Source organism: Phalacrocorax aristotelis, chromosome 1 (genome assembly GCF_949628215.1).
Source record: "Phalacrocorax aristotelis chromosome 1, bGulAri2.1, whole genome shotgun sequence".
Classification (NCBI taxonomy): domain Eukaryota; kingdom Metazoa; phylum Chordata; class Aves; order Suliformes; family Phalacrocoracidae; genus Phalacrocorax; species Phalacrocorax aristotelis.
Window position 1 is genome coordinate 219,078,209 of NC_134276.1, and position 15,559 is coordinate 219,093,767.

The 15,559-nt window shown below is 48.1% G+C and overlaps 1 protein-coding gene across 1 annotated transcript; it reads left to right on the forward strand.

The window, feature by feature from the left end:
• The first annotated feature begins 13,464 nt into the window (after window positions 1-13,464).
• LOC142051988 (olfactory receptor 5V1-like) lies at window positions 13,465-14,412 on the forward strand. Its single transcript, XM_075081849.1, has one exon. The coding sequence runs from the start codon at window positions 13,465-13,467 to the stop codon at window positions 14,410-14,412; it is 948 nt and encodes a 315-aa protein (XP_074937950.1).
• The last annotated feature ends 1,147 nt before the right edge of the window (window positions 14,413-15,559 follow it).

Here is a 15,559-nt window from a genome sequence, read left to right on the forward strand (position 1 = left end):
GAGGCATGTGCCAGAACACAAATGAAGCACCCAGTGTGGAAAGATACCTAGTAGTTGCCATCTTGCACCATGGTTAGTTTCTATTTTGTATAGGAAGCCTTTTCTTTGGAAAAAAAATCGTAATGTCTTAGGATTATTATCCTAGGCAAAGGGATCCCTTTTCTGCAGTTAGAAGGGAATAAACTCATTCTGCCACTTTTGTTCAAAGTTAATGGAGCTGTTGTATTCCTCTCTTAGCTTTCTGATCAGAGGAATGATATTTGTAGGTCCACAGGTGGAAGAAGTTAATTTTGTCAACTTAATTTCATGTTTATTTGGCAGTTTTCATATGCCCTTATGGGCTCCTTTCCCTCCACAAGATGCACTTCTATGTGATGTGTTTTCAGTAAAACAGTCAGGAGTGGTCAAAAGGCACGTTAGGAATAATGAAGAAAGAGACTGAGAACACACTTCAGAGACTCGCACATATCCCAGCACCACTTGACTCCCTCACTGGCAGCAACTGGACATCTATTGACAGCTCAACCATCTGTTACCTGGCATCAGCTCACTTCAGCACATAACAACTTGGTTTCTTAGCTATTTGCTCTGGATTTCATAACTTTTCTGTTATTTTACTGACAGGTTTGAAGAATAGATGAAATGCAGAATGGAAATACTAAATAGCAATAGGGCCTCTGAGGTGGGTATGGTCTGAATTATGGCCGTGCTGGGAGGAAGGAGAGGACTGACTTGCCACTCATGTACCCCACCCCCCCAGACCGCGCCCCCCCGTGCGCCCTCTGCAGCTGTGCTCTTGTGCAGCAACACCCTGGAGTCTTCACCCGTGATATACAGGCTCCACCACATGTGCCACATGTACCTGAGTCACAGAATCATAGAAAGCTGGAGATTGGACAGGACCTCTAGAGATTGTCTAGACCAAAACCCCTGTCTCAAAGCAGGGTCCCCTACAGTGGGTTTAAAAGACCTCGTTTTATCACCCTTACAGTTAAAAAAAAAAAAAAGTTTTCTTATGTTGAAGTGAAATTTCTAGTATTTCAGTTTGTGCCTGTTGCCTCGTCTATTCACTGTATACCAGAGGTTTTCCTTACTGCCTTGCATCAGATATTTATAAACATTGATAAATCCCTCTGAGCCTCCTCCTTTCAAGGCTAAACAGTCCCAGCTCTCATCCTCACCCCACAGGTCAGATGCTTAAATCTCTTAATTATATTCATGCTGGACTCTGGTTTTGCCCAGGCTTTCTTGTACTGGGGAGCCTAGAACCAATCACAGTACTCTAGATGTGGTCTCACCAGTGCTGAACAGAGGGGAAAAGATCTCCCTCGACCTGTTGGCAGTGCTCTTACTAATGCAACTGAGGATGCTGTTGGCCACCTTTGCTACAAAGGTTCATTGCTGGCTCATGGTTAACTTGTTGCACTTCCCAAAAAACAAGTGTACTGTTGTAAAACCAGAAACTTCTCCAAGTCATGTTTCCCTACTTGTTTTGAGAGATGCGTTCTTCCAGCTCAGGGATTCTTTCTCAAGCAAAAACCACCATCGCTTGTATCACAGCTCACTACAGCAATACTGCCAGCTCACTGTTAATGGTCTTCATTTGTGCACAAATGCTTACTTTGGACACAGAGACAGGGAAAACAGTGCAGTTCAGGGTGGCAGGAATCTGCTTGCTGGATCCAACCCCTACCCAAAGCATAGCTAGCTCCATAGTCAGGCAAAGCTGCTTTGGGCTGTATCCAGTCAGGTCTGGAAAACCTCTAAGGCCAGAGATCCCACAGCCTCTCTGAGACCCTGCTCCACTACTTAATCATCCTTGGAGTGACTGTTGTTCTTTGCATCCAGGTGGAAGAAAACCTCTTGAACTTCCAACTCTGAAACTTCTGAGGGTTTTGGTTCATGGTAAGCTCAATATGAGTCAACAATGTGTCCTGGTGGCCAGAAGGGCCAACTGTATCCTGGGGTGCGTTAGGTACAGTATAGCTAACTGGTCGAAAGAAGTGATTGTCCCATGGTACTTAACTGTACCTCAAGTCCTGTGTGCAGTTTTGGGCTCCACAATGTAAGAAGGATATAGAAATATTAGAATGTGTCCAAAGGAATGCAACAAAGATGGTGAAAGGAATAGAGGGCATGACTTATGAGGAGCAGGTGAGGATACTAGGTTTGTGCAGCTTAGAGGAGACTGAGATGACCTCATTGCTGTCTACAACTTCCTCATGAGGAGGAGTGGAGAGGGAGATGCTGATTTATCTCTGGTGTCAGTGGTAAAACACAAGAGAATGGCTTAAGTCTGTGCCAGGGGAAGTTCAGATTGGATGTAAGGGAAAAGTTCTTCACTGAGAGGGTGGTCAAGCACTTCAACAAGCTCCCCAGGGAAATGGTCATGGCTCCAAGCCTGTCAGTGTTCAAGAAGCATTTGGACAATACCTATATATATGGTTTAACTTTTAGGTTGCCCTGTGTGGAGTCAGTAGTTGGACTCAATGATCCTTGTGGGTCCCTTCCCACTGAGAATATTCTATGATTCTTTGAACTTGAAACCTCCTGTCCGAATTTTGCCTGTTGCCTCTCATCCTCCCTCTGTGCCCCACTGTGATGAGCCTGGCATTGTTTTCTTGATAACTTCCCCATAGATGCTGGAAGGCTGCTATTTGGTCCCCCCAAAGCCATTCCTTCTGCAGGCTGAACAAGCCCAGCTCCTTCAGTTGTCATTCACAGTGCAAGCGCTCCAGCCCCAACCATCTTGGTGGCTTCTCCACTGAACTCTTCTGAGTTTGTTGGTACATTCCTTGTTTTGGGGAACCCAGCACTGGTTGCAGTACCTGGATATGATCTCAGTAGTAGTGAGTAGAGGGCCATAACCACTTCCCTCAATCTACTCTCTTTGGTCTCATTCACATAGCCCAGGATGCTGCTGTCCACCTTTGCTGCCAGGGCATGCAGCTCACTCATGTCCGGCTTTCTGCCCACCAAGACCCCCCAGGGCCTTTTCCACAGAGCTGCTGCCTGGTCAGGCATCCCTGGACTGTCTTGTTGCCAGGGGCTCTTCCTTCGCAGGTGCAGGACTTGGCGTTTGTCCTTCTTGAATTTCATGGGGTTCCCTCTGGCTCATTCTTCCAGTCTGTCCAGGTCCCTCTGGATGGCAGCCCTGCCCTTAAGCATATTGGCGGATCCCCTTGATTTGTTGTCACCCACAAATTTGACAACAGTTCATTCTGTCATGTCTTTCATATCACTAATGAAGACGTCAAAAAGGACAGGTCCCAGGACAGATACCTGTGATGCTCTACTTGTCACTGGCCTCCAGGTAGAGCATGACCCATTAACCACCACTCTAAACCTGATGATCCAGACAGTTTTACACCACTGCTTTCATTGATGTTTCTGTTGCTTTGACATATACAAGCTGAATGCACTTTTCATCCTGCATTTTCTGCACACACTTCTACTGGCTGGGCATCCTGATTTGCCCTGGCTTTCTGTGGCCCTATCTGGCTCAGGAGCTTAGTGGGTTTTTTAATGGCAATGGTTCTCCCTGCTGGCTGCAATGGGTTTGTGCTCTGTTTTTTCCCTCTGTGATTTTGACCGTCACTGATGCAGTTTCAATGGTACTAAAACTGTACTGTCCACTGCAGATGTCATCCAAACAGTAGTTCAAACAGATATAGTACAAACTGTAGCTCGGGCTTGTGTGTTCTCTTTTTCCTCTGAACATCCTTTTTTAAAAGTCTCCATGAGCAATGTTCTGTATGATTGTCTTATAAATACTACAGTTGTAACACTCAAACTTATTTAACAGAGATTATAGTAAAACACCCTGTGTTTACTATGTTTTTCTACAACAATGCAGTCAAGTGTCCTGAGGTTCCTTTGTACCAGCCAGATGTTGCCATACTGGAGTAGGTCTTGTGGAGTTCGTAGACATGGTTGGGGCTGGAGCACAGGACATACAAGGAGAGGCTGAGACTGCTTTGTTCAGCCTGGAAAGGAGAAGGTGAAAGAGAGACCTTATTGTGGTCTGCAGCTGCCTAATGGGAGTGGGGAGAGGTGATGGGCACAGACTCTTCTCACAGTTGCATGCTGATGAGAAGAAGCAATAGGCACAAGCTGTAACAGGAGACATCCTTGCTGGATGTCAGAGAAAAAAAATCCTTCAGGCACTGAATGAAAGTCCTGAGAGGCCATGGACAGTCTGTCCTTGGAGATACTCAGCACTCACCCGGCCACAGCCCTCAGCAACCTGTGCTAATTGTTCCTGCTCTGAGCAGGGCTTGGACCAGGGGCTCCTTTCCACCAGTATTTCTGGAAGGAAATTCCCATCAGGTTTTATAAGAACAATATTTCATTTTTTTCCCATTGATTTCCTCAGGGAAAGGGTTTCCTCTGGGAATTTTTTTTTTGGCAGGTGAGTTGCCCTGTTATCCAGGCCAGGCAAGAAACAAGAATAAGCAAAATTTGGCATTTGCAGTTTAGCCTACCCAAGATAGGACAAAAGCCTCACACTGCATCTTGCGAGAGGATTACTGCCTGACCTTTTTTTTGTCTAACACTTGACAAGGAGGTTATTTGACTGAAGGAAATTGCATTGTCTCAAGCTTTTGTTCAGTTTAATAGACCACTTATGTTCATATTTCAGAAAAAAAGGCAATGAGGTTTGCACATATATGATCCAACTATAAAACTGGCCAAATCTGACCTGATTTACTTGTGTTTGCATGGGCTAAGAGCATGCACAAACTCAAACACCATGATCAGACAAACGTAAAGTGACCCTGTGCTATCATCCCTGCATTGCAAGGTTTTGGGGCACACCTAAAACCTACACAGAGTCCTGGAAAATGGAAAGTGGAGTCCTGGCACCAGGCCCAGGGTCACCATTTCTCCTGGCCAACTGGTACTCAGAAAGTGATAAGGAAAGTGTTTCCTGTCACTACTGAGCAGCACTTTTGCCTAATGATTGCTACCTGGTACTTCCTGGACAGCTATGGCACCTGTTGCACCATCTCCATTCCTCCCTATTCCTATGGCCACCTCCATCCTCCTGCTGCACAGAGCCAGCCCTCCCAGGCTTCTTACTCAGGCGTTGCCCAGGGTTGGGCATCAAGTCTGCCCCAGGGGCCAATTAGTGCACTTTAAACAAGATGCTTTAAATAGAAGTCTGAACTTTGAGAGAGTTTTCTTGTTTCCAGTTTGTCCGCTTGGTACCCATTCCCCACAGATTTCCCTCCACAGAGGAAATGTCACTAGGGTTTCAGTGCCAATTACTAAAAGCCTAGAGCACTTGACTTCCTCACCTAGCATGTTTCTGTGAGACTTGTAAACAAGACACAAAGCGGGCTATTAAAAGTTTGAGGCAGTCACTCATGCAATAACTTTGAAGCTGTTTACATCTGCTGTAATCAATTGCATCATAATGTAGAAGAAGCAGAATGAGACATGTAGAAAGAATGTCTTTGTTCTATATAGACTTCCCATCTTTGAAATGTTCACACTCTAGGCAAAAAAATACAAAGTTGTTCAAGTATTAAAAGGAGAAAAAGGTAAATAATTTAACAGTGCTTTTGCAGTTAATATGAAATACCTGAATGACAGGAAGCCTTATGGAAGACATAAGTTACTGCAGCAGGAAATGCAAAGCTGAAGTTCCACGGCCATTTGTAATGCTGATTGTGCCTTCTTGCCCAAATTCCTGCTCTACTCTGAGCCAGTATATCTACACCATATATGTATACTAGAGCCATTTCAGATAGGTATGACAGATTGTTGTAGGTATGAAGGGCAGTTTGATATCCCTGGCTTTTACTGGGAGCTGCAGGTTCCTGACCCATTTGTGGAGTGGATGCATAGGGAGATATAGGTCCGTATTTAGTGCAAGACCTACTCCATGACTTACGTGGACCAGGTCACAGCTACACGTCTGGAGCAGGTACCACAACAGGTGCTGCAGCAAAAGCACATTGGCTAGGGCCACAGTGGCTGATCTAAGCACTGGAGAGACATCTCGCAATGTGAAGCTGGGCCAGAGTTTTTCATAGAAATGTATGTGTTACAGTTTTAGATATGAACTTGATTTACTGTTGGAGGAATTTAGCAGGACTGTTTGTGGCAACACTGGAGGTCAGGACATAGCATGACTTGAGCAAATAGAGGGAGCACAGCACAAGCCCTTGAGAAAGGTTTTACAGGGAAAGACAGTGCTGCTGATTTGATAGCCAGGATTCAACAGAGACACCAGCACTGACTTCTTGACCTGGTTAGTTATACGTAATGTAACACAAGGACGATATAGACTCGCCTGTACTAGTCATTCTATGCTCTCTTTCATCAGTGGAGAGTGGTGGGTTTTGGGCAATTTGCCCGCTCTATCAGACTAGGGCATCTCAGCCTCATGGTCCCTCTGAAGACCAGTGCCAGGCCTGAGACAGTCTGAGCATCCCTGGAGTCTGCTTCCAACATCCACCATTTTCAAGCCTATTTTGCAGATATGCAGGTGTGCACCACTTCTGTTGTCAAGCAGGGCACAAGCAATCCAGGAGGTTTCTGGGTATGGGGAGACACTCTGCTGGACATGGTACTCACAAGAAAGAACTGGCCAGGCATGTAAAGGCTGAGGATAGCCTTAGATGCAGTGACCACAAGATGGAGGAGTTCAGAATCCTGAGAGGCAGGAGAAAGGCAAAAAGAGTGAGTGCCTGAGGGCACTAATATGCCTTAAGGGTCCTGACCGGTCTTGCCTGGGACTTCCACGCACACTCTGCCCATGGGCTGAAGACCTCCATTTCAGCTCAGGCCTAGACCTTAATCCCTGCTTTCATGGGCAAAACAATCTCAGCTGTAGGAATTTCAGTTAGTTTACTGCCAGTTAACATAAACTTTTAATTACTGATCCAGACACTGCAGAAAAAACAAGATGACAAATAATTAAAGAAACACTTAGGGAAATATCTTTCCTCTCCTTTCCCAGACTCAGCTTAAGTCCAACACCTTTCTCCCCCCTCTTCCTAGCCTCAGCTCCCTTTGTTGTCCCTGCATGTTATGTTCCATTCCTCCCAGTACCTTTGGTGAGGTGATGAGCAGCACAGGAGGTTGGTGTCAGTGTGTTGGGCTTCCTTTTGCCACTCATTGCTTCTTAATCTTTTCTTTTGCTACTCTTTTCTTCTGGTTTACTCTGCTCAGTCATGGCACGCCCATGGGCTGCAGTCCCCTCAGGGGAGTGCTTGCTCCAGTGTGGGTCCTCCACAGTCTGCAGTTCCCCAGAAGTGTCCCTGATCTGGCATAGTTCCTCCCTGGGCTACAGTCCCTTCAAGAAGAAATGGGCCAACTGGAATTTCATGAAGTTCAATAGTGGGAAATGCGAAGTCCTGCACCTGGGCAGGAAAAATTCTGTGTGCCAATACTCAGCTGGGGAGCCAAAGCAACTTTGGAAAGAAGTACCTGGGTGTCCTGATGGACACTATGCACTCAAATTTGGGCATTTTGTTTAAAAATCTACTCCCTTAACACTTCACAAATTCATGGAGATTTGATTTCTCACTGGACCCCCCACCCAAGGGTAGGTGTGATATGTCTCAGTAGACCAGAGGAGGACAGAAACATTAATATTTCTTCTCATAAAGGCTGTCCCAAAGACATTACCACATAAGATGGACTTGGATTAACCAGAACTAAATACCAAATTTCTGGCATCTGGCAAGATTTCAGTATATTTTAATATTTGTGCCAAGTGTTGATGGTCTCAGCAAAGCCCTATTTCAAATATCAGTGTGGGAGCGGGTTTCTCTGGGTGCTGCCAGCATGTGCCTTCAGCTAAAATCCTGGGAGAGTAGCCAGGCTATACTGTGCCACTGAGTTTCTGTATGAAACAAGGAACTGTTCATCATTGCCATAAGAGAAAGGTGTAATTTTGTAAACTCGCAAAGTCCTGTTGTCATGGTCCTGTCAGCCCAGTTTCCCTGAAAACATGCCCTTAGACTTACAGGGCTTGTAATTACTGCTATTCATCTTTTACAACCTCAGACAACCTCTCCGACACGAGTTTTCCCCTCATTGAGGTCGTAGCTCCCTCTAGTGTCTATGCTGAATATCCACACAGGGTGTTGCTTGTGCTTTTCCTATTTTCCAAATGATGTTACTGCTCAGCTCCTCAACTCTTGACATTTCAGACAGAGCTCATTACAGGATCTGCGCCTATTGCCTGATCATCGGGAAGCAGAGGATGCAAAAAGACTGCAATAAAGCAATGCTGTGTTCCTCCTGCAGAAACAATCATGGCTCAGTCTTGACCTCCAGAATCACTCCCTGTTGCAGTCTTCACATTTCCTGGGTTTCCCTCTTTACATTTCCATGGCACTATGTGGTGAACTCCAGCTAAACCTGCTGTTCCTATTGGGAATGGCTCCAGGCTCAGAGCAGGCAGCATTTACCCTGTATAAGTCCATGTAATCCTGCTGCCTAGCTCTTCAAAAATCACAGGACTCTACTTGGTGCCTTAGGTAAGTCCAAACAGAGCTGCTGCCAGATCACAGTCCCACCATGGCCATGTTCCCTCCTAGGCCCCTGGACCACCGCACTCTCCACTCCAGAGAACCCTGCACAGCCTGGGATATGTGGGCATGGTTATTGTAGATGGTGGGAGCACAGATGTGGTGCAGAAGCCATGCGGTCACCTTATGGCTGTTACCCACAGGTTTGTTGCTGCAAGTGTGGCCAATGGCCAGCGCTCCTCATTGCTACTTCACTGCTGGCGTTGGCCAGTGTAGGCACCTCATAGTCCTGCAACAAATAAAATGGGGTCATGAACAAGGACTTAGGGCACAGGGACTGCAGCTTTCAGCCTCCCCAGCCAGCCAACCACCATCCCATGGCCCAGGGTGCCTGGCACTGTCAGTAGTGCTGCAGCCCAGGCACCCAAGAGCTGCCACAGGGCTGCAGCAGGAGTCCAGGGCTAGAGAACTCTGGCTGCTAGTCTGCACTTGGCACACCGTGGAACAGAACAGGCGATCAAGGTGGGTCCTGTGCCTGTCCTGTGGGCTCACATCCCACTTGTGCAGGCTGATTGGGGGAATGCTCCTCTGCTCCTGCCACTGAACAAGAGCTACCTCTGAAAGCCTCTCCCCCAGGGCTCTCGCAGGGTTAAAAGCCTCTCCTCCACTCGCAAGCCTCAAGCCTCGAGGACACACAGGCTTTTCCTCATGCAGGTAAGACAAGCTGGACAGCAGCTGGGGACATTGCTAGGTTTTCCCTCTTACCAAGCACTGGATGCCATTCATTGTTTGCCCTTGGACATGGAGGTAAGGGAGGGCTGGGAGGGCAGGACTGCTGCGCATGGTGGGGCAGGGCCTCACTCATGGTGGGACCCTCACAGGTCCTAGCGGCACACTACTTGGGGGGCAAACCCAGTACTGGCACCCAGAGCTCCTGGGTGGTCTGGGCATGCAAGCAAGCTGTGGCTGCTGGTGATGTCTCAAACAAAATGATCCAGTCCTTCACAGGAGAAATTAATCCTGCATTGTTGCTGGCTCCCTCAGTCCAGCCATCACCTCAAACTGGGAGTGGACTGTTTGGTAACAGTCCTCACCTCCTACATTACCTCCCATGGCTATATGCTCCAGGCTATCTTGTCGGCTCACCTGAGTGCAAATGGGATATGGTGGCTTGTTGAGGAAAGCCACATCCTTCTGCAGGAGCAGCTGTCTTCCCTGGGTGGGGACGGAGCACTTCTGGCCTCCTGTAGGACAAAAGGTGACATAATGCACCCCAAAATGCTGGAGCTATGCAGAAGTGCACAGTGGCAACGTAAGGCACCCTGCTTCAGGGACTACACCAGAGCGGAGCTGGGTCTTATAGTGCATCACCATCAGAATGGTCAGGGGTGCCTTCCTTCTCCCAGGGGGAAATGACAGAAACCAGCTGCCTCCCTAGCATTGATGGCATCAGTCCCCCCTCTTTGCTCCCCTATCCAGCCTTTCTGGACTGATCAGCAGTGGGTAAAGGTGTAGCTGCACTGGGAAATACTTGGTATGTCATTAGTTACCACAAGAAATTTCCTTCAGTGTAAGTGAGAGAGAGAAAAAAAGGAGAGGAGCTGAGGCAAGGTGGAGACTCTTTCAAGGCTCATTCCCATGGAATCCAAGGGAGAGTTTTCCTATCTGATGATATCTGAGAGCAAAGGGTATAAATCTGGCATTTCTTGTCATGTGGCTGTGTCCACTGACTGCTGCATTGCTCCAGAGCATGGTGAAAAATTAGGATCATTCCTCTGCACGATTCTTGCAGCTGTACTGCAGCCCTGTAGCTCCATGCCTAATCCAGCCTGAATTTGTCAGTATGGGGAGACCATCATCTGCAGCTCTCCAGAACTCACTGTCCCTCCTGCAGTAGAACTAACAATTCCCTGCTGCTGCTGCAAATATGATAACTTACATGTCATCACTGTGTACCTATATCAAACCAAGGGCTCATTGGTAGCATGCGATGTGTTCACACACTCCTTGCTCGCCTGCTCTTATTTCCAAGTGTTGAGTCCCAGTTCGGAGCATAAACAGGTGGCTAACCCTTGCATGCCTAACATCCTACTATTAAATTTATTCTTATTTTTAAGCACTCTGCTACTGAGGTCCCTATGCCTCCTATGTAACAGGCAGGTCCCCACCTTCACTGGTGCTGGCTTCACCATAACTTGTCAGCAGACTCCTGCTGCTAGCTAACAGGTCAGTAGTAAAAGCAGCCAACAAGGTACTGGACAGAGCCTTCCCTTCTCACACTGATACCATGGAGGCACTTGTGCCCTAACAAAACCACCAGCTGCCTTAGTGGTCTTAAAGTTCACATATATGTAATTTTGAATTTATACAGGTCGATGTGCAGATTATACAGCTTTGCAGGCAAGGACAGCTGGACACAGGAGGCAATTCCTAGGGAAGACTGCTGCAGTCTCTCCCTTCTCAGGCATCTGCTCCTGGATGCAACACTGGGCCAAACAAGTTTGGCCATTCTTGCATCACAATGCATGCAGCTTTGTCTGGGGGCTGGCTGGAGGAAGCGTGAGATATGAGAGTTCCAGAATATTGGATGATATAGCCTTATGTATCTGTCCAATGCATGCAAAATGAGTAATAATAATAGTAGTAGTAGTAGTAGTAATAATAATAATAATAAAGCAGCCTATTAAAGAATATGTTGATCTGCAAGACTGCCAGAGAGCTCAGCCAGGCAGTGGTCTCTCAGCCTGGTAGCACCCACATCCAAGATGGAGTAATAATTTTGGATGTCTTTATGCTAGACAAAGAAGAATTAATCCTTTGGCTGAAAATTTTCCACTCAATATTAAAATAAAAAAAAACTTTAAAAGTGGAAAGTAAAAAAGAAATGAATCAGAACTTAGCTCTTCTATTTAGCAAACACCGATACTGATCACAGTGCATAAGCAGAAGCAAAGAGAAAATACTATTAGAATAAAGGGTCCTTTACCTGGAAGAGAAAGATCTGAGAATTATGAATAAGACAGAGCTGACACTTGAGCAATTCCAACAGAAAAAAAACCTACACAATTTTTAATAGCACTTTGACAGTTTCTTGCAGTAAGTAGCTATGAGAAAAACTTCCAACAGAAGCCGTGAATTCTCCATTGCTCAACATTTTAAAATCATGAGTGAAATGTAGATACATGCTTTGGACAGAGAAATTAAAAACAGATTAATGGGTATAAAGCAAGGGTACCAATGTTTTGTTCTGTTCTGTTTTGTTCTGTTTTTTTTGGGGGAGGTGTCATATTCACTTTGGTCTTACATAATGGCAATGAGACCCTCCATAGCCATCAGGTGACATCTTTGATGTTTAGTAACTGGAGAGTGACATGAATTGATAGCTTGTCTGGGAACGCTGTCGAATCCTGACCACAGGAGGTTTGTTTGAGTTACCTGTAAGGAAAAGCTGCTCACAACTGCCCAGTACTGAGGCAGGCAGGCTTTGTTTGTCAAGAACTCGGTCCTTGAGTTCAGTGATGTGCAATCCTCCATCGTCCCTCAGCCATATCCCAGTGCTGTCAGTGAGAGAAGCCAGCACTGGTCCCGCCACAGCTCCTGGCAAACACTTGCTCACCGATGGCCAGTACACTGTCCAGTTACCTTATTCTCTGATTCAGGAATAGTTTAGAGTGTTAACATCTACCGAGGCAATCAAATGGAGCCAAAGAGAAAGCTGCATAGGGAGAACAGGATTTTATTACACACGGCCCTAAGATCACCCATGGTTCCCTGAGGTGCCCTGTATTGTCATGCAGCCACAGTCTGCCCTAGTCCTTTCCAGCCCTGTTTGCCCCCTTATCATCATATTTGTGATCTTAACCCTCTCTGGATCCTTTTCCTCACCCAGCTGGGAGCAGCCTTTCGTTTCAGACTGGCTGAGTGCAGTGCCTGTGTTGAGTGCTGGCTGGGACAGATCTGCACCCCAAGACAGGGTGATTGCAGGTGGTTTTTAACCTTTCTCTCAGCCCATTTCTTCAGCAGCCTCGCAGAGGCTGTTGCACCAGGCAATATTTTTGCACCAAAGCACCTGGCCTACGTCTGCTGGGATTTGTAGTACTGGCATGGTGGGCAGCACCAGCTTTGGCCACGAGCACCCAGCAAGCACCACCTTCAACAGGCCTTGGCTGAGGTTTATGAGCAAAAACTGCTTCCCCATGCCTTGTCCATCATGCGGACATGGTCATCATAGTTTCACATGCCAGTTGGCAAAACCCTTGTGTTGGGGTGAAAATTGAAATAGGATGATGGAAGGAAGGTCAGGAGGACCAGGCCAGTGGAGATCCCTGATGGCTTAAATTAGCTTGTGGCCTGACAAACAGTGTGGTGAGTCACCCTCAGTTGGAACCCGTGCTTTTTAAAGTGCTGATTATCACAGAGAAAAGCCCCCCAAAAATGACAGAGCAGAAGACAGGATAAAGAAAACAAAATTTTTTAACTGGTGCAGGGTGATGCCACATCCCCAACCCAGTGACTGGGGAAGAGGAAGCTTAGTGGCTGTGGCATCTAAGGAATGAGGTGACCATGTCTGGGGGTAGGGAAGCACTTAGCCTCCATAAGTGCAACCAGGAGGAAAAGAGAGACATGCTTGGTATACTCATCAAGACAGGGGGGTGGGTTGGCAGGAGAATCCAGGCTGGCAGGAGAACCCAGGCTGTGCGGGTTAGTCTAGATGCACACCATTTTTGGTTTCTTCAGTGTGATTTTCTTGCAGTCAGGTACCCAACATTGAATGGCAGCTCTCTGGATGCTAAAATCCTAGTGTCTGTGACATCCCAACACGGGAAGACTTCAACCACTATGAAGCTAGGACCAAAGCCATACTACCAATGAAACCTTTGCCTCATGGGGGGTTGTGCTCCAGTCCTCTGGCTCACAGCCACCACCTCCTCTTCACACTGCACTTTTCTGCCCACAGACCAACCCAGCTGGCCCCATGGCAGGTGAGAATCAGACTCATGTGATGGAGCTCATGCTCCTGGGCTTTTCCCACAGCCAGCCCTTCCTCTTTGTTCTCTTCCTGGCCATTTACCTGGCCACGCTGCTGGGGAACTCTGCAATACTTGCCCTCGTGTCCCTGGATCCCCGTCTCCACAGCCCCATGTACTTCTTCCTCAGTCACCTGTCCTGCTTGGACATTTGCTACTCATCAGTGACGGTGCCAAAGATCCTGGCAAATGCCCTGCGCCCACAGGCGACCATCTCCTACCGTGGGTGCCTGGCACAGATGTTCTTCTTGATGGTGTGTGCAGGGGCTGAGTGCGCACTCCTGGCTGTCATGGCCTACGATCGCTATGCAGCCATATGCCAGCCCCTGCGCTACACCCATGCCATGAGCCGGGGTGTCTGTGTGGTGGCAGCTGCCAGCTGCTGGCTCTGGGGGATGCTGGACTCAGCCGTGCACACCCTCCTGGCTTCCAAGCTCTCCTTCTGCAGTGCTGTCCAGCTCCGGCACATCTTCTGTGATGTCCCCCCACTGCTGAGGGCTGCTTGCAGCAACACCCGCCCCAGTGAAGTGGCACTCCACACTGCCAGTGTCTTTGTGGGCCTCATCCCCTTCCTGCTTGTCATCATCTCCTACCTCTGCATCCTGGCCACTGTCCTCAGGATGCCCATGGCCACTGGCTGGCGCAAGGCCTTCTCCACGTGCTCTGCTCACTTGCTTGTGGTGACCCTATACTTTGTGGCGGCCAACTTGAACTACAACCGGCCCAGCTCTGGCTACTCCCCAGCAGCTGACACACTGGTCTCCACACTGTACTGCATCGTCACCCCCATGCTGAACCCCCTCATCTACAGCCTCCGCAACCAGGAGATGCGGGAGGCTCTGCGGAAGGCTGTGTGGGGACGGGGCAAGCTGGACTCCCCAGGCAGCAATGCATGAGTAATACCATGGCTGCAACAGAGTGCTGGTGTGGTGCAGTGCAGCATCACCCATCTGTGGGAAATCTTTGATGGCAGCAGTGGGCTCAGGGCTCCCTGCCCAAGTAATGGCTGCTTGTGGCACACTGCCATCACTTGTCTGACCCTCAGCACATCACTGAATTCAGAATGGCAAAATGAAGTTGGGGACAAGGCTACAGTTCCAGGATTATATCTTTATTTTGCAAGTGTCACGTGCTGAGCTCAGCACAGTACCTGCTGCAGCTACGCTGCTACCAGAGAATTCTGTAAAAGGCAGTTTCATATGGTACCAGACACATGCTGGCCCTAAGCAAGACGGTGAGCTCTGCCTCAGGGCTGCCCAAGGTGCTGAGCCAGGCCCTGCAGAGGACAAGGGGCAGGGTCTTGCATTGCAAAAACTGGCATCCTCAAAGGGGCTGTCAGCTATCCTCCTTCCACACATGCTTTGGCACTGACTCTGATGTCTGCTGGGTTTCTCCAGGCTGCCATGAAAGCTCTGTAGCATTTTGTACTTTAGCATAGCAGCCAGCAAGTTAAAAAAGGCCACCCATTCTTCTCAGTGCTTTGGTCAAACATCAAGTTATCAGCACTGAGCTGTGAGCTGGCATTGCTTAAATCCTCACCAGAAATGCTTGCTTTGCTTTATAGCCATAAAAAAAAAAATTATCAAAATGCAGTTGTTGAGAGTGGTGTGGCTGTGGATGACAGCGGCTGAGGGCTGGCTGATGATGTGGTGCAGCCAGCTTTGCCCTGCTGCCACTGCTTCAGTTTAACCTCTTCCTGCAGGGGCTCTGCAACTGGGTCCAGACTCAAATGATTGTGTGGGTGCTGGGGCAATCCCACCGCTGGCCAAATCTGCAGGTGCGTACATGAGAGCCAGCAGTGTCCAATGCCATGGCAGAAGCCAGAAGCAGCCAGCCACCAGTGCAAGGGTCTGTGTGGGGAGGGAAGCTGGCACAGGATGCACATGCAGGTGCATGCCTGCAGCCACAGCAGCATTTCTGCAGCTGTGCCATAGAGGGGCACGTTGGCTGGAAGGGGCCAAAACATGCTCACCCATAGTTCAGTTAGCAAGAGGTACCCAGCAAAATCCAGTCTGTTCCCAAAGAAACCTACTGGAGAGGGCC

Coding starts and splice junctions, on each gene's coding strand:
- LOC142051988 (XM_075081849.1), top strand. CDS start 13,465: ATGGCAGGTGAGAATCAGACTCATGTGATGGAGCTCATGCTCCTGGGC.